This window comes from Mobula birostris, chromosome 6, assembly GCF_030028105.1.
Source record: "Mobula birostris isolate sMobBir1 chromosome 6, sMobBir1.hap1, whole genome shotgun sequence".
NCBI classification, from domain to species: Eukaryota; Metazoa; Chordata; class Chondrichthyes; order Myliobatiformes; family Myliobatidae; genus Mobula; species Mobula birostris.
In genome coordinates this window covers 5,055,712-5,075,177 of record NC_092375.1, presented here as the reverse complement: position 1 = coordinate 5,075,177, position 19,466 = coordinate 5,055,712, and the positions used below count along the sequence as shown (strand labels likewise).

The 19,466-nt window shown below is 43.6% G+C and overlaps 1 protein-coding gene across 1 annotated transcript in view; it reads right to left on the bottom strand.

Moving 5' to 3' along the window:
* Window positions 1-19,466, bottom strand: part of LOC140199717 (stomatin-like) — a 54,582-nt gene that overhangs the window by 30,558 nt on the left and 4,558 nt on the right. Inside the window, exon 3 of the mRNA XM_072262194.1 lies at window positions 9,398-9,470. Coding sequence (XP_072118295.1) covers window positions 9,398-9,470 — 73 coding nt within the window. The remainder of the gene's footprint in view (window positions 1-9,397; window positions 9,471-19,466) is intronic.

Here is a 19,466-nt window from a genome sequence, read left to right as displayed (position 1 = left end):
TGATGTCCAAAGAGCTCAACTTTGGTTTCATCAGACCATAGAACCTTCTTCCAGCTGACTTCAGAGCCTCCCACATGTCTTCTGGCAAACTCTACCTGAGATTTCATGTGAGTTTTTCTTCAACAGTGGCTTTGTCTTTGCCACTTTTCCAAAAAGCTATGACTGGTGAAGCATCTGGCAACAGTTGTTGCATGTTCAGACTCTCTCCTCTAAGCCATTGAAGCTTGTAACTCCTCAAGAGTTGTCATAGTTCTCTTGATGGCCTCCCTCACTAGTCCCTTTCTTTCAGGGTCAGTCAACTTCAAGGACAGCCTGCTCTGGGCAGGTATTTACAGCTGTGCCATATTCTTTCCATTTCTTGATGATTGACTTCACTGTACTCCAAGGGATAATCAGTGACTTGGCAATTTTCTTGTATCCATCTCCTGACTTGGGCTTTTCAATAACCTTTTTGCAGAGATGCTTGGAATGTTCTTTTGTTTTCATGGTGTAGTTTTTGCCAGGATACTGACTCACCAGCAGTTGGACCTTCTTCTGCCTTTTAATGGTAGTTAGCAATCCAACTTAAAGGTGCACTACAGCCACCAACTCGACTAGAGTTGGTGCAGTGAGTAGGGAAATAAAATCCCTACTAGTTCTTCAACAAATGAAAACTAAGTTACCCCAAAGAGCTCTGTAGATTATAAATAAAGAAAGACAATATTGTGAATTAAGTTAAAGTCACATCCATAACTTAGTAAAGTTTTAAAACGTAACTATCAACCCCCAAAGATAGTAGTGCAGTCTGCATTTTCTTTCTTTCAACCTTATATGCTTCTCTGTTCAACTGTTTCATAATGATGGCAAAACCTACACATCCCAGAGTGATGTTTTCTAACAAGGTACAAGGCATAATTAAGCATAGTATGCCCAATTCTAAGTCTGGTCAATATAATTCCTTCTCTTCTTGTTTTACCCCCTTCTCCATCAATCCAACAATTTTGTGTATCCTGTAGAGGGGTCTCCCCTTATGCCCGTTATCCCACAGGTCTTGCCATAATCCCCTCATTCTTAGCCCCAACAACTCCTCAGCTTCTGATTTGCTACGTGGAAGATAGCTGCACTTTTAACAGCTTTTTTGGTCGAGCAATCAACCCGCTCATTCCCCTCAACACCTCCATGTGCAGGCACCCATGAGAAGTAGACATGTAAACCAATACCTTGAATATGAAATAAAGTTTGAAGAGCTTCCAGCAGTAAATCTGACCTACTGCTAGAATGACCCGTTTTAAGACGAGCCAAAACCAAAAAAGAATCTGGACAAACTACAACTTTGCAAGGACAAATTTCCTCCACTCACGGTAAACCCAAAACGATGATAACCAATTCTGCTGTATACACTGATAAATGGTTAGTAAGACTTTTCTTTATTGTTACTTGTAATTCAGGCACAAAGACAACCACACCAACATTCCTAGGTAAACTATCTTTAGATCCATCAGTAAAAGCAGTTAACGTATTAATGAACCAACAGACTCTCAGGCATATCAGGATCCTTGGAATTCATTAAGTTATGAAACCTGAGATCAACTAAAGCCATTGGAAAAAGCAAGTTGGGGTTACCGAAAAAGCTACAGTGGGACTTAATGCATAATCCTGCAAACCCATATTGCTAGCATGATAAAAACCCAGCCACCTAAAACTAAAAAAACTCTTCTTGTGATGTTCCCAACAGTCTTCCAACAGTCATTTAATCAGATGATCTTTTCTCTGTCCCATCAATTAATCCAGTATGTTAACATCAGTGTCACCTTCTGCAACTGTAAGGCCTTGTGGGTTGAATTAAGAAACTGCAAGGGTAAAAGGACCCTGATGGCAGTTATATACAGGCCTCCAAACAGGAAATAAAAAAGGTGTGTCAAAGGGGCAATGTTATGATAGTCATGGGAGATTTCAAAATGCAGGACAAATGGGAAAATCAGACTGGAAATTAATCTCAAGAGAGAGAGTTTGTTGAATGCCAGCAAGATGGCTTTTTAGAGCAGTTTGTCATTGAGCTGACTCAGGGATCAGTGATTCTGATTGGGTGTTATGTAATAAACTGGAGGTGATTAGGGAGCTTAAAGCAAAAGAACCTTTAGGAGGCAGTGATCACAATATGACTGAGTTCAACTTGAAATTTGATAGGGAGAAAGTAAAGTCTGATGTAGCAGTATTTCAGTGGAGTAAAGGAAATTACAGTGGTATGAGAGAGGAGTTGGCCAAAGTAAATTGGAAGGAGATACTGGCAGGGATGACAGCATTAGCAGCAATGGTGTGAGCTTTTGGGAAAAACGAGGAAGGTGCAGGATAGATGTACTCCAAAAACAAATAAATATTCAAATGGCAAAATAGTACACCTACGGCTGACAAGGGAATTTAAAGCTAATGTAAAAACAAAATGAGGGCATAAAAGGCGGCAAAAATTAGTAGGAAGACAGAGGATTGGGAAGATTTTAAAACCCTACAGAGAGCAACTAAAAGAGTCATCAGGAGGAAAAAGATGAAATATGAAAGAAAGCTAGGAAAAATATCAAAATGGATAGTAAAAACTTTTTCAAATATGTAAGAAATAAAAGAGCAATGAAAGTGGATATAGGACTGCTAGAAAATGAGGCAGGGGAAATAATAAAAGGGGCCAAGGAGATGGCAGATGAAGTAAATGTGTATTTTACATCAGTCTTCACTGTGTAAGACACTAGCAGTGTGCCAGATGTTGAAGGGTGTGAGGGAAGAGAAGTGAGTGCAGTTACTATTACAAGGGAAAAGGTGCTTAAAAAGCTGTAAAACCTAAGGATACATAAGTCACCCGGACCAGATGAACTGTACCCAAGAGTTCTGAATGAGGTAGCTGTGGAGATTGTGGAGGCATTAGTAATGATCTTTCAAAAATCATTGGACTCTGGCATGGTGCAAATTATAAATGTCACTCCACTATTTAAGAAAGGAGGAAGGCAGCAGAATGGAAATTATTGACCAGTTAGCCTGACCTTAGTGGTTGGGAAGAAATTGGAGTCAATTATTAAGGATGAGATTATGGAGTACTTGGAGACACAGGACAAGAAAGGACAAAGTCAGTATGGTTTCCTGAAGAGGAAATCTTGCCTGAAAAACCTGTTGGAATTCTTTGAGGAGATTACACATAAGATAGACAAAGAGGATACAGTGGATGTTATACATCTGGACTTTCAAAAGACCTTTCACAAGGTGCCACACAAGACTGCTTACCAAATTAAGAGCTCATGGTATTACAGGAAAGTTACTAACATAATTAGAACATTAGCTGATAGGTAGGAGGCAGCGAGTGGGAATAAAAGGATCCTTTTCTGGTTGGCTACCAGTGACTAATAGTGTTCCACTGAGGTCGGTGTTGGGATCGCATCTTTTTATGCTGTGTATCAATGATTTAGATGATGGAATAGATGGCTTTGTTGGCAGGTTTTCAGATGATATGAAGATTGGTGGAAGGGCAGGTAGTGTTGAGGAAACAGGAAGGCTGCAGAAGGACTTAGACAGATTAGGAGAATGGGCAAAAAAGTGGCAAATGAAATACAATGTTGGAAAATACACTGTTATGCACTTGGGTAGTAGAAATAAATGTGCAGACTATTTTCTAAATAGGGAAAAAATCCAAAAACCTGAGATGCAAAAGGACTTGGGAGTCCTTCTGCAGAACACCCTAAAAGTTAACTTGCAGGTAGAGTCGGTGTGAGGAAGGCAAATGCAATTTTAACATTCATTTCAAGAGGTCTAGAATATAAGAGCAGGGATGTGATGCTGAGGCTTTATAAGGCACTGGTGAGGCCTCACACTGAGTATTGTGAACAGTTTTGGGCTTCTCATCTAAGAAAAGACGTACTGGCATTGGAGAGGATTCAGAGGAAGTTCACAAGGATGATTCCGGGAATGAAAGGGTTATCATACAAAGAACATTTGATAGCTCTGGGTCTGTACTCACTGGAACTTAGGAGAATGAGGGGGTGATCTCATTGAAACCTTTCAAATGTTGAAAGGCATAGACAGAGTAGATGAGGAAAAGATGTTTCCCTTGGTGGGGGAATCTTGGACAAGGGGGCACAGCCTCAGGATGGAGGGGCATCCATTTAAAACAGAGATGTGGAGAAATTTCTTTAGCCAGAGGGAGGTGAATTTGGGGAATTTATTACCAGAGGCAGCTGTGGAGGCCAGGTATTTAAGGCTGAGCTTGATAGATTCTTGATTGGACGGCGTTAAAAGTTACGGGGAGAAGGTTGGGGAGTGGGACTGAGAAGGGGAAAAAAGGATCAATCAGGATTGAATAGCAGAGCAGACTCAGTGGGTCAAATGGCCTAATTCTAGTCATATGGTCTTAGGGTCTTAATCATCCCATTTCAACCAGTAAAGCTGAAACAGGAGACAGTAGTTGACCTTCCAGATACAGGTGTATTTTTACTACAATCAATTGAAACACCTTGAATGCACACAGGTCTCCAAAAACAAATCTCCATTTAACTAATTATAAGACCATAGGATATCGGAGCAGAAGTGAGCCATTCAGCCCATTGAATCTGCTCTGCCATTCATTCATGTGCTGATCCAAATCTTCCAGTCATCCCCACTCCCCTGCCTGCTCCCCATACCCTTCGATGCCCTGGCTAATCAAGAACCCATCTATCTTTGCCTTAAATGTACCCAATGACTTGACCTCCACAGCGGCTCGTAGCAATGAATTCCACAGATTTACTACCCTCTGACTAAAGTAATTTCTCCACGTCTCTGTTCTAAATGGACGTCCTCCAATCCTGAAGTTGTGCCCTCTTGTCCTAGACTCCCCTACCATGGGAAATAACTTTGCCATATCTAATCTGTTCAGGCCTTTTAACATTCGGAATGTTTCTATGAGATCCCCCCTCATTCTCCTGAGTGCAATATGTGACATCTAAAACCAATTGGCTGTAGAGTTGATGATATGATGTGTCATATTAAAGGGGGTGAATACTGAAGCAATGAATTATTTTGAGTTTTATATTTGTAATTAATTTAGATCACTTCGTAGAGATCTGTTTTCACTTTGACATGAATGAGTGTCAAAAAAAGTCAAGTTAAATCCTTCGTTTATTCAAGGTTTTAAAACAATAAAACATGAAAACTTCTAAAGGGGGTGACTACTTTTTATATGCACTGTACTTGGTTGAGAGAGGCATGGAGGGCTATGGATTGGGTGCAGATAGATGGTGCGAGTATAAGGTCAGGTTGGCATAGACTAGATGGGCAGAAAAGCTGGAATCTGTACTATAGGTAAGGTGGATGTGGGTTTTTGAGTAAAGTATATTGTGTCTCCATCAAAATGCTCATCAGTCTGAAGAAGATCAGGGTCCTAGAAGTAAAAGAGCTTAGCTGACCATAATTACCATCGTCTACCTGTGAGTCTGTTGGGGTCACCTGCTGTACCCGGTGCTCCCAGTGTGGCCTGCTAAAAATATTGGGGAGACCCGACGCAGATTGGGAGACCATTTTGCCGAGCAGCTGCACTCAGTCCATCAGAGAATGTGGGATCTCCCAGAAGCTATTCATTTTAATTCTATTTCCCATTCCCATTCCAACATGCCAGTCTATGGCCTCCTCTACTTTCACAATGAGGCCACACTCAGGTTGGAGGAGCAACACCTTATATTCCATCTGGGTATCGATCTCTCGAACTTCCAGTATTGGCACTCCCTTCACCATTCCCCACCCCCTTTTCCCTCTCTCACCTTATCTCCTTGCCTGACCATCGCCTCCCTCTGGTGCTCCTCCCCCTTTTCTTTCTTCCATGGCCTTCTGTCCTATCAGACTTCCCCTTCTCCAGCCTTGTATGTCTCTCACCAATCAACTCCCAGCTCTTTACTTCAGCCCTTCCCTCCCAGTTTTACCTATCACCCTGTGTTTCTCTCTCCCCTCCACCCCACCTTCTAACTCTGACTCCTCATCTTTTTTCTTTCCAGTCCTGCTGAAGGGTCTCGGCCCGAAACATCGACGATACTTTTTCCTATAGATGCTGTCTGGCCTTCTGAGTTCCTCCAGCATTTTGAGTGTGTTGCTAAAACAATATCACTTAGTTTTGGACTCCTATACCATGGGGAAAAGAATCAGAATCAGGATCGCTTTATTGCCAGTGTGTGAAACACACCAGAATTGATTGTGGTTTGACACCAAGCATCAAACACAGGACAATACCATAACAGACAACACAATAGTAACCAACAATTTACAGACAATAGTGCAAACAGCCATGAGCAACCAACAATTAGCAAACGTCACATGTGCAAACATCAATAATAAAACTTAAATAAATGTAAAATACAAACAGACTCAATAGTTATCAACAGATCAAGGAAAGCAGGAAAGACCGTTTAACAGAAGTTTTACAGGGACAGTCAGGGTATTACACCTGAGTGAGTTTTGTTGAAAAGCTGGATAGCTACAGGAAAGAAACTTCAGAGACGATATGAAGTCCTGCTGGTGATGGACTTGTAGCATCTTCCTGATGGCAATTTGTTGAATAGGTGACTGCTGGGATGGGTGGAGGCAGCAGTAATTCTTCCAGCTCTTTTCTTTGCTCTGGCGATGAACAATGTCAGTAGCTGGCAGCCAATGATCTTCTCCATTGAGTGGACCACCGGCTGTAACCAGGACTTGGAGAGGGAGGAAGCGGTGGGAAACCAAACAGTGATTGAGGTGGGCACAACACTCTCAATGATGGCTGAGTAAAAATTCATCAGGATACGGCCTGTGACGTTACATTTCCTAAACTGGAGTAGGAAGAACAATTTCTGCTGGGCTTTCCCAGTGATGAGTGTAACATGCTTGTCCACTTCAATGTATTGGTAACAGGAGTGCCCAAAACACTGCTACTGCCTAATTTTAAACATTTCTGTAAGATATTCCCCACCACCAGCACCACCATTTTCACACTCAGAACTATTCTGTTCTGCAATAGACAGACAACCGATTGATTTCAAGATGAGTGAATCATGTAGCAATGAGATCATAGATTATGGAAAAATATGGCGCTGCAACTGACCCTTCAACCCATCATGATGCTGATAGCCCAATTCAAACTAATCCCATCTGCCTGTAGCTGATCTATATCCTTCTTTCCACTGCATGTTCACTGCTTGTCTAAATGCCTTTTAAATGTCACCATTATATCTGCTTCCACTATGTTATATTGTTCTATAATTCGGGGTGGCACGGTATGCAGTGGTTAGCACAACACTATTACAGCACCGGCAACCCGTGTTCAATTCCTGACACTGTCTGTAAGGAGTTTGTACGGTATTGTGCTAAAGCCTTCGGCACATCTATATGGCAAGGGTGTCTAAGGGTTTTCCACAGTACCCTAGTGATCTTATGTATTACATTACACCGCTGCTGTAAAAAAAATTTCCTGACGTATGTGAGTGATGATAAACCTGATTCTGATATGGGTCTCTATTGTGATGGAGAGTGGGAAGGGGGCAGGGAGAGGAGGATCATGATTGGGAAAAGGGGAAGGGAGAGGGGAGGGAGTGGGAACCACCAGAAAGACAATCGATAATGATCAATAATCCAATTGTTTGGAATCAAATGACCTTGCCTCATGTCTCAGGGCTGGGTGTGACTGCATCTGTGCCATCCCATGCCCTGGCACTCTTTCTCTGCCACTTGTCCCACAACTCCCCCCCGCCCCCCCATGGCACTCCATCCTCACCATTCCCAACATCCTTTGCTCCTCCTAGATTGACAAACTCACTCTGCAATCCATATTGACAAATACAGGACTGTACAAAAGTCTTAGGCACCCTAGCTATACACAGTATACGTGCCTAAGACTTTTGCACTGTACTGTGTGTTCTCCCTATGACTGTGTGGTTTTCCTCTGAGGCTCCTGGTTTCCTCACACATTCCAAAGACAGACGTACAGATGGGTTAAAAGGCTAACTGATTGCATGGGTGTAATTGGATAGCATGTGCTTGTTGGGTTGGGCTGGAAGGGTCTGTTACCATGCTGTGTCTCTAAATACGTAATAAAATTTAAATCATACTAATCACAATAAATCACTCCATCCTTTTAAAACAGAGATGAGGAGGAATTTCTTTAGCCAGAGAGTGGTGAATCTGTGGAATTCGTTGCCACAGACGGCTGTGGAGGCCAAGTCATTGAGTGTATTTAAAGCTGAGGTTGATAAGTTCTTGATTAGTCAGGGTGCCAATGGCTGTGGAGAGAAGGCAGGAGAATGGACTTGAGAGGGATAATAAATAACACCACAAGATAAAGGAGCAGGATTAGGCAATTTGGCCCATCAAGTCTGCTCCGCCATTTCATCATAGCTAATCCATTTTTCCTCTTTGCACCAATCTCCTGCCTTCTCCCTATATTCCTTCATGCCATGACTAATCTAGAATCTATCAATCTCTGCCTTAAATATACCCAATCACTTAGCCTCCACAGCCACCTGTGGCGACAAATTCACCACTCTCTGGCTAAAGAAATTACTCCTCATCTCTGTTCTAAAATGACGTCCTTCTATTTTGAGGATGTATCCTCTGGTCTTAGACCCTCCCATCATAGGAAACATCCCCTCCACATCCAGGCCGTTCACCATTAGACAGGTTTCAATGAGGTCACTCATCATTCTTCTGAATTCCAGTGAACGTAGGCCCAGAGCCGTCAAATGCTCCTCACATGACAAGCCATTCAAAAGCAACGTGTTATCTTCAATGTAATGGAAATATCTCCCTTTCAAATAAACAAGGGAATTTTATTTTTTAAAACTAATTTTAATCTATCTGGAAGTCAAAACCAACAAAAAAGTTATTGGTTTTACACCCAGCTTGGTGATTTTTTTACACAAGCCATGAAAGAATGGCAGAGCAGATTCAATACGCCAAATGGCCCAATTCCGCTGCTCTGTTTTATAGTCTTAATAGGGAATTAGAAAGGGAAACTGATCCGGACAAGAGTTAGAACATGGAGTTTCCTGCAACAGTGAGTCATTGTGGCAACATCTGAAAACTGGGACGACATTGCACTCAACACATACACCTGGAGGAAATCTGTTGAAGAAGGAGCAGCGCTACATGAGAGCGACCTCTGCTGTGCCGCAGACAACAAGTGGCAGCTGCGAAAGGAGAGGCTGACAACCAAAAGACCCAAACACTAACCACAGCCACCACTTGCTCATGTCCACACTGTGGACCCCAGATCGGCCTCTACAGTCACCTAAGACAATGGCTTAGGGGTACATCATTCTCGACTCAAGGTTTCACACCACTACTGTGGCAACCGTGAGAAAAAGATTTGGGTTGTGTGGTAAAACACCACCATGGACGAGTTGGATTAGATCACCCATTTCCTGGCCGCTGATTTGGAACCTACCTGGTCCTTTGGTTCCACCATGGAGAATACGACCAAGCCGGAACACAACAGCTCGTTCATACTCCTGGACTATCTGTAAGCAATACCCAATGAACGTCAATGGTTTAACACTCACTAATAACCTATAGCACCTCTGATTAACTTTATTTGTCAGATGTACATCAACACATGTAGTGAAATGCATTGCTTGCATCAACAACCAACATAGCCAAGGGTGTGCTAGGGGCAGCCAAGAAGTGTTGCTATGCTTCCGAATCCAACATAGCATGCCCACAACTTACTAACCCTAACCCTAATGAACACTGAGATAAACGGAATATGGACTCCTTAATTTTGTGTTTCATATTCTGTCTTTTTGCTCGTTCTTTCCTGGTGCTGTTCACACGATTGTTTTGTTTTGTATGGGCTGGGGTGATGTTCCTGGTGCTGTTCACACAATTGTTTTTTTTACGCGGGGAGGTTGAGCTTGTTGTTGCTGTTTGCATGGTTGTATTTTGTGCAGGGGGTTGATATCCTTGCTGCCATTTGCACAATAGTTTTTTTTGAGGGGGTGAGGGGTTGATGTTCTTGTTGTCATTTGCACAATGTTTTTTTTTTGCATGGAGAGGCTCGACGTTAGAAATATAAAAACATAGAAAACCTACAGCACAATACAGGCCCTTCAGCCCACCATGCTGAGCTGAACATGTCCTTACCTTAGACATTACCTAATAGTCCTGATAAGAACGTATCAGATGAAATTCTTAATATGAAATCATTTTATAATGGTTTAATATCCAATATTTATGATATGTTGTTGGGAATGAGAAATGATTCTTTAGACAAAATCAAAAATCTTTGGGAACAAGATTTACAGACCTCAATTTCTGAAGAAACTTGGAATGAGATTTTTAAATTGGTTAATACTTCATCGTTGTGCTCATCATTCCCTACTACAATTTAAAGTGGTTCATAGGGCTTGTATGACCAAGGATAAGTTATCTCATTTTTATATGGATATATCTCCCCACTGTGATAGGTGTAACAATAGAGAAGCTTCACTTATTCATCTGTTTTGGACGTGTCCAAGTCTTGGAAAATATTGGAAGAAAGTATTCCAAACATTTTCTGTACTCTTTAAAGTAAATTTTAAGCCTAATCCTTTGACTGCCCTATTTGGTATTGTTGGAAGGAAAGATATCATTTTGAAGACATCTGATTTGCACATTCTGACTTTTATCTCTCTAATGGCAAGGAGGGCGCTTTTGTTTTAATGGAAGGATGCTGTTCTGCCCAATCATGCTCGGTGGTTACGGGATGTTATGGCACGCCTAAATTTAGAAAAGATTCGTTGTTCAATTTCTGAATCTAACCAAGATTTTCAAAATTTGTGGGGGCCATTTTTACATTATTTTCATAACCTTTGACTTCTTGTTAAAGTACAGAAGTTGGTTAATAGCATATTTTATGATCTGATAAGTTTTTTTCCCCAAACAGCTTCGACTTTGGTAGTGGGTGTTGATCTCTTTTTTTTAATAAAGTTGTTCATATTCTAACATACGAATTAATCTAATCTATATGAATATAATGTAAGAAGTTCGTTCATGTGATTCAATATACTGTATCTGGTATTATTATATTTTTTCTTTTGTTTTATAATATGTATGCTTTTGGACACTGTATTCTTCTATATAGAAATCAATGAAAAATATTGGAAAAGAAAAGGCCCTATCGTATCGGCCTCCACCACCATTGCCGGCAGCCCATTCCATGCACTCACCACTCTCTGCGTAAAAAACTTACCCCTGATATCTCCTCTGTACCTACTTCCAGCAACTTAAAACTGTGCCCTCTCGTGTTGGCCATTTCAGCCCTGAGAAAAAGCCTCTGACTATCCACACGATCAATGCCTCTCATCAGGTCACCTCTCACCCTCTGTCGCTCCAAGAAGAAAAGGCCAAGTTCACTCAACCTATTCTCATAATGCATGCTCCCCAATCCAGGCAACATTCTTGTAAATCTCCTCTGCACCTTTTCTATGGCTTCCACGTCCTTCCTGTAGTGAGGTGACCAGAACTCAGCACAGTACTCCAAGTGGGGTCTGACCAGGGTCCTATATAGCTAAACTCAATCCCACAATTGATGGAGGCCAATGCACTGTATGCCTCCTTAACCACAGCGTCAACCTGCGCAGCAGCTTTGAGTATCCTATGGACTCAGTCCCCAAGATCCCTCTGATCCTCCACACTGCCAAGAGTTTTACCATTAATACTATATTCTGCCATCATATTTGACCTACCAAAATGAACCACCTCACACTTATCTGGGTTGAACTCCATCTGCCACTTCTCAGCCCAGTTTTGCATCCTATCAATGTCCCGCTGTAACCTCTGACAGCCCTCCATACTATCCACAACACCCCTAACCTTTGTGTCATCAGTAAATTTACTAACCAATCCCTCCACTTCCTCATCCAGGTCATTTATAAAAATCACGAAGAGAAGGGGTCCCAGAACAGATCCATGAGGCACACCACTGGTCACCGACCTCCATGCAGAATATGACCTGCCTACAACCACTGTTTGCCTTCTGTGGGCAAGCCAATTCTGGATCCACAAAGCAAGGTCCACTTGAATACCATGCCTCCTTACTTTCTCAATAAGCCTGGCATGGGGTATCTTATCAAATGCCTTGCTGAAATCCATATACACTACATCTACTACTCTTCCTTCATCAATGTGTTTAGTCACATCTTCAAAAAAAATCAATCAGGCTTGTAAGGCATGACCTGCCTTTGACAAAGCCATGCTGACTATTCCTAATCATATTATGCCTCTACAAATGTTCACAAATCCTGCCTCTTAGGATCTTTTCCATCAACTTACCAACCACTGAAGTAAGACTCACTGGTCTATAATTTCCTGGGCTATCTCTACTCTATTTCTTGAATAAAGGAACAACATCTGCAACCCTCCAGACCTCCCAAACCTCTCCCGTCCCCATTGATGATGCAAAGCTCATCGCCAGAGGCTCAGCAATCTCCTCCCTCGCCTCCCACAGTAGCCTGGGGTACATCTCATCTGGTCCCAGAGACTTATCCAATTTGATGTTTTCCAAAAGCTCCAGCACATCCTCTTTCTTAATGTCTGTATGCTCAAGCTTTTCAATTCTCTGTAAGTCATCCTTACAATTGCCAAAACCCTTTTTCATAGTGAATACTGAAACAAAGTATTCATTAAGTATCTCTGCTATCTCCTCCGGTTCCATACACACTTTTCCACTGTCACACTTGATTGGTCCTATTCTCTCACGTCTTATCCACTGCTTTTCACATACTTGTTGAATGCCTCGGGGTTTTTCTTAATCCTGCTCACCAAGGCCTTCTCATTGCCCCTTCTAGCTCTCCTAATTTCATTCTTAAGCTATTTTCTGCTAGCCTTATAATCTTCTAGATCATTACCTAGTGTTTTGAACCTTTGGTAAGTTTTTCTTTTCTTTTTGACTACATTTTCAAGAGCCTTTGTACACCATGGTTCTTGTACCCTGCCATCCTTTCCCTGTCTCATTGGAACGTACCTATGCAGAATGCCACGCAAATATCCCCTGAATATTTGCCACATTTCTGTCATGCATTTCACTGAGAATGTCTTTTCCCAATTTATACTTCCAAGTTCCTGCCTGATAGCTTCATATTTCCCCTTTCTCCACTTAAACGCTTTCCAAAATTGTCTGTTCCTATCCCTCTCCAATATTTTGGTAAAGGAGGTAGAATTGTGATCACTATCTCCAAAATGCTCTCCCACTGAGAGACCTGACACCTGACCAGGTTCATTTCCCAATACCAGATCAAATACAGCCTTTCCTCTTGTAGGCTTATCTACATACTGTGTCAGGAAACCTTCCTGACACACCCAAAAAACTCCACTCTATCCAAACCCCTTGCTCAAAGGAGATGCCAATCAATATTTGGGAAATTAAAAATCTCCCACCACGACAACCCTGTTATTATTACTCCTTTCCAGAATCTGTCTCCCGATCTGCTCCTTGATGTCCCTGTTACTATTGGGTGGTCTATAAAAAACACCGAGTAGAATTATTGACATAACATAGAACATAGAACATAGAATAGTACAGCACAGTACAGGCCCTTCGGCCCACAATGTTGTGCTGACCCTCAAATCCTGCATCCTATATAACCCCCCCACCTTAAGTTCCTCCATATACCTGTCATGTAGTCTCTTAAACTTCACTAGTGTATATACCTCCATCACTGACCGAGGCAGTGTATTCCACTCTCTGAGTAAAAAACCCTCCTCTAATATCCCCCTTGAACTTCCCACCCCTTACCTTAAAGCCATGTCCTCTTGTATTGAGCAGTGGTGCTCTGGGGAAGAGGGGCAGGCTATCCACTCTATCTATTCCTCTTATTATCTTGTACACCTCTATCATGTCTCCTCTCATCCTCCTTCTCTCCAAAGAGTAAAGCCCTAGATCCCTTAATCTCTGATCATAATGCATACTCTCTAAACCAGGCAGCATCCTGGTAAATCTCCTCTGTACCCTTTCCAATGCTTCCACATCCTTTCTATAGTGAGGCGACTAGAACTGGACACAGTACTCCAAGTGTGGCCTAACCAGAGTTTTATAGAGCTGCATCACTGCATCACGACTCTTAAACTTATGAAAGCTAACACCCCATAAGCTTTCTTAATTACCCTATCTGCCTGTGAGCCAACTTTCAGGGATCTGTGGACATGTACCCTCAGATCCCTCTGCTCCTCCACACTACCAAGTATCCTGCCATTTACTTTGTACACTGCCTTGGAGTTTGTCCTTCCAAAGTGTACCACCTCACATTTCTCCGGGTTGAACTCCATCTGCCATTTCTCAGCCCACTTCTGCATCCTATCAATGTCTCTCTGCAATCTTTGACAATCCTCTACACTATCTACAACAACACCAACCTTGTGTCGTCTGCAAACTTGCCAACCCACCCTTCTAACCCCACATCCAGATCGTCAATAAAAATCACGAAAAGTAGAGGTCCCAGAACAGATCCTTGTGGGACATCACTAGTCACAACCCTCCAATCTGAATGTACTCCCTCCACCATGACCCTCTGCCTTCTGCAGCCAAGCCAATTCTGAATCCACCTGGCCAAACTTCCCTGGATCCCATGCCTTCTGACTTTCATGAATAAGCCTACCGTGTGGAACCTTGTCAAATGCCTTACTAAAATCCATGTAGATCACATCCACTGCACTACCATCATCTATATGCCCGATCACCTCCTCAAAGAACTTTATCAGGCTTGTTAGACACGATCTGCCCTTCACAAAGCCATGCTGACTGTCCCTGATCAGACCATGATTCTCTGAATGCCCAGAGATCCTATCTCTAAGAATTTTTTCCAACAGCTTTCCCACCACAGACGTAAGGCTCACTGGTCTATAATTACCTGGACTATCCCTACTACCTTTTTTGAACAAGGGGACAACATTCGCCTCCCGCCAATCGTCCGGTACCATTCCCGTGGACAACAAGGACATAAAGATCCTAGTCAGAGGCTCAGCAGTCTCTTCCCTCACCTCGTGGAGCAGCCTGGGGAATATTCCATCAGGCCCCGGGGACTTATCTGTCCTAATGTATTTTAACAACTCCAACACCTCCGCTCCCTTAATATCAACATGCTCCAGAACATCAACCTCATTCATATTGTTCTCACCACCATCAAGTTCCCTCTCATTGGTGAATACTTAAGAGAAGTATTCATTGAGGACCTCGCTCACTTCCACAGCCTCCAGGCACATCTTCCCACCTTTGTCTCTAATCGGTCCTACCTTCACTCCTGTCATCCTTTTGTTCTTCACATAATTGAAGAATGCCTTGGGGTTTTCCTTTACCCTACTCGCCAAGGCCTTCTCATGCCCCCTTCTTGCTCTTCTCAACCCCTTCTTAAGCTCCTTTCTTGCTTCCCTATATTCCTCAATAGACCCATCTGATCCTTGCTTCCTAAACATCATGTATGCTGCCTTCTTCCACCTGACTAGATTTTCCACCTCACTTGTCACCCATGGTTCCTTCACCCTACTCTTCTTTATCTTCCTCACCGGGACAAATTCATCCCTAACAGCCTGCAAGAGATCTCTAAACAGCGACCACATGTCCATAGTACATTTCCCTGCAAAAACATCATCCCAATTCACACCTGCAAGTTCTAGCATTATAGCCTCACAAATTGCCCTTACTCAATTAAAAATTTTCCTGTCCTCTCTGATTCTATCCTTTTCCATGATAATGCTAAAGGCCAGAGAGCTGTGGTCATTGTGCCCCAGATGCTCACCCACTGAGAGAAGGGGTCAGGAAGTGACCCCTTCCTGTTTCTAACTTCCACCCACAGAGACTCAGTAGACAATCCCTCCATGTCTTCCTCCTTTTCTGCAGCTGTAACTCTATCTCTGATCAGCCATGCCACACTCCCACTTCTTTTGCCTCTCTCCCTGTCCTTTCTGAAACATCTAAAGCCTGGCACTCTAAATAGCCATTCCTACCCCTGAGACATCCAAGTCTCTGTAATGGCCACAACATTATAGCTCCAAGTACTGACCTACGCTCTAAGCTCAGCCGCTTTGTTCATGATGCTTCTTGCATTAAAATAGACATACCTCAAACTGTTGGTCTGAGCACATCCCTTCTCTATCACCTGCCTATTCTCCCTCTCACACTGCCTACAAGCTTTCTCTATTTATGAGCCAACCACCCCTTCCTCCATCTCTTCAGTTCAGTCCCCACCCCCCCCCCCCCCCAGCAGTTCTAGTTTAAACTCTCCCCAATAGCCTTAGCAAACCTCCCTGCCAGGATATTGGTCCCCCTCGGATTCAATTGCAACCTGTTCTTTCTGTACAGGTCTTGCTTGCCCCAAAAGAGGTCCCAATGATCCAGAAATCTGAATCCCTGCTCCCTGCTCCAACCCCTCAGCCACACACTTATCCTCCACCTCATTCTATTCCTATACTCACTGTCACGTGGCACAGGCAGTAATCCTGAGATTACTACCTTTGTGTTCCTGCTTCTCAACTTCTTTCCTAACTCCCTGTAGTCTGTCTTCAGGACCTCCTCCCTTTTCCTACCTCTGCCGTTGGTACCAATATGTACCACGACCTCTGGCTGTTCTCCTTCCCACTTCAGGGTATCATGGACGCAATCAGAAATATCACGGACCTTGGCATCTGGGAGGCAAACTACCAGTACTTCTTTCCTGCATCGATAGAGTCACCTTTCTGACCCCCTAACTACAGTGTCCCCTATTACTGCTGCCTTCTTTTTCAATCTTTTTATTAGTTTCATAGAATATAAACATAACATAGCAATACTACAAAGTTGTTGAGAATACATTGTTATACTTAACATGAGTAATTATAAAACCAAATAGTATTTAATCGACAAAACTCCCAATCATGTAGGTTACCAATGAATAATACATGACAAAAGAAAATATCTAGACAAAAATCATGAAAAAGGAAAAAAAAACCAAAAAAAAACAAAACCTCCTCAAAAAAAAACTAATCTAAACAGAATTAATCAACTAAACTAAAAAAGACCTGCTGCCTTCTTCCTTTCCCTACCCTTCTGAGCCACAGGGCCAGACTCTGTGCCAGAGGCACGGCCACTGTTGCTTCCCTCAGGTAGGCCATCACCCCCCAACAGTATTCAAACAGGAGTACTTATTGTTAAGGGGGACAGCCACTGGGGTACTCTCTAGTATCTGACCCTTGCCCTTCCCTCTCCTGACTGTTATCCACTTACCTGTCTCCCCAGGCCCCGGTGTGACTATTTGCCCAAAGCTCCTCTCTATCACCTCCTCGCTTTCCCAGACAAGACAAAGGTCGTCAAGCTGCAGCTCCAGTTCCCTAACCCAGTCCCTAAGGAGCTACAGCTCGACACAGTGGCACAGATGTGGCTGTCCGGGAGGCTGGGAGTCTCCCGGCCATCCCACATCTGACACCCAGTGCAGAGCACTGGCCTCACAGACATACTTCCTGTTTCTATTCTTCACAGGTAACCTATCTCACCTCAACCCGTTATCCCCTAAGCCCCGTTGAGCCAAACCCCTCCTACTCTGTCTATCTCTACTCCATTGCCCGCTCCTCCAATGCCCGCTCTATAAAGCTGTCTCCTTTTAAACTCTTCGCGCTGGTCTAACTTGTTGACGTCCACGCGCTTCCACCGTCGTCCCTCAATCAAGCCACTGAAGAAAAAGCTGCCTCCTTTTAAACTCTTCGCGCTGGTCTAACTTGCCGATGTCCATGCATTTGCTCTATTTGTTCTTGTTGCCATTTTCACTATTTGTTTTTTTATATGGAGGAGTTTGACATTCTTGCTGTTTGCACAATTTGTTTTTTTTTGTGTGGTGGAGGTTGATGTTCTTGTTGCTGTTTGCATGATTTGTTTTTTTTGTATGGAGGGGATTGATGTTCTTGTTGACATTTGCACGATTGTCTTTTGTGTGGGGGGGGGTTAATTTTTTTTTACTTTGAACTAGTTCCATGCTCCTTCTTCGTTTTGTGGTTATCTGTGGGGAAGATGAATCTCAGGGTTGTTTTCTCCAGTCCTGCTGAAGGGTTTCGGCCCGAAACATTAACTGTACTTGTTTCTATAGATGCTGCCTGGCCTGCCGAGTTCCTCCAGCATTTTGCATGTGTTGTTTTGGATTTCCAGCATCTGCAGATTCCCTCTTGTTTGTTCTTTACCATATACATCCTTTACATCCGTATACATCAGGAAGGCAGTGAAGCAACTCTCCTGTGGCAAAGCGCCAGGACCCGATGCAATCCCTGCTGAGGTATACAAAGCAGGAGGCCCTGTCATGATGCAAAAGCTGACTGTACTCTTCCAGTCCATGTGGAAAAAGGGACAGGTCCCACAACAGCTGAAAGATGCCAGCATAGTCCACATCTACAAGAGGAAAGGTAACCGCCAGTCTTGCGACAACCACCAAGGCATCTCCCTCTTGTCCATTGCGGGGAAGATTCTGGCCCGCGTCCTGCTCAACCGCCTTCTCCAACATCTTGAGCAAGGTCTGCTCCCAGAAAACCAGTGCAGCTTCCGTGCTGAACGTGGGACCGCGGACATGATTTTTGCTGCGCGCCAACTCCAGGAAAAATGCCAGGAGCAACACAGCGACCTCTTCGTGACCTTTGTCGATCTAACCAAGCCTTTCAATACAGTCAGCAGAGAAGGTTTGTGGAAGATCATGGAGAAGTTTGGCTGCCCCAGCAAGTTCATTACAATCGTCCGGCAGTTCCACGACGGTATGATGGTGAAAGTTCTGGATGACGGCGACGAGTCGGAGGCCTTCCCAGTGACAAATGGCATCAAACAAGGCTGCATTCTTGCCCCGACTCTGTTCAGTATGGTATTCTCTGCCATGCTGACAGATGCCTTCCGTAACTACGAAGAAGGAATCCACGTCAGATACAGGACTGACGTGGATTCAACCTTAGGCGCCTGCAGGCAGTTACAAAGGTGCAAGAGACTGTCATCAGAGACTTCTTGATTGCTGATGACTGCGCACTCAACGCCAGCACAGAGCAGGAGATGCAGTGTGAAATGGACTGCTTCTCACAAGCCTGCGACAACTTCGGACTCACTATCAGCACCAAAAAGACCGAAGTTATGTACCAGCCTGCCCCAGGAAAGCCATACCAGGAGCCGCGCATCACGGTGAAGGGCCAGAACCTCCAGGCAGCCGACAACTTCACCTACCTGGGCAGCATACTCTCTCGCGCAGTGAATATAGACGCTGAGGTCAACAACAGGATTGCCAAAGCCAGCGCCACCTTTGGGAGACTCCGTGAGAACATCTGGGAGTGGAGAGGTCTCAGTCTTACCACCAAGCTGAAGGTCTACTGTGCAGTGGTCCTTACCACCCTCCTTTACGCCAGCGAGACCTGGACTGTCTACAGCAGACATGCCAAACAGCTCAACCACTTTCACCTGAGCTGTCTCCGCAGACTCCTCCACATCAGGTGGCAGGACAAAGTCCCCGACACGGAAATTCTGGAACGAGCTGGGCTCTGCAGCGTCTACA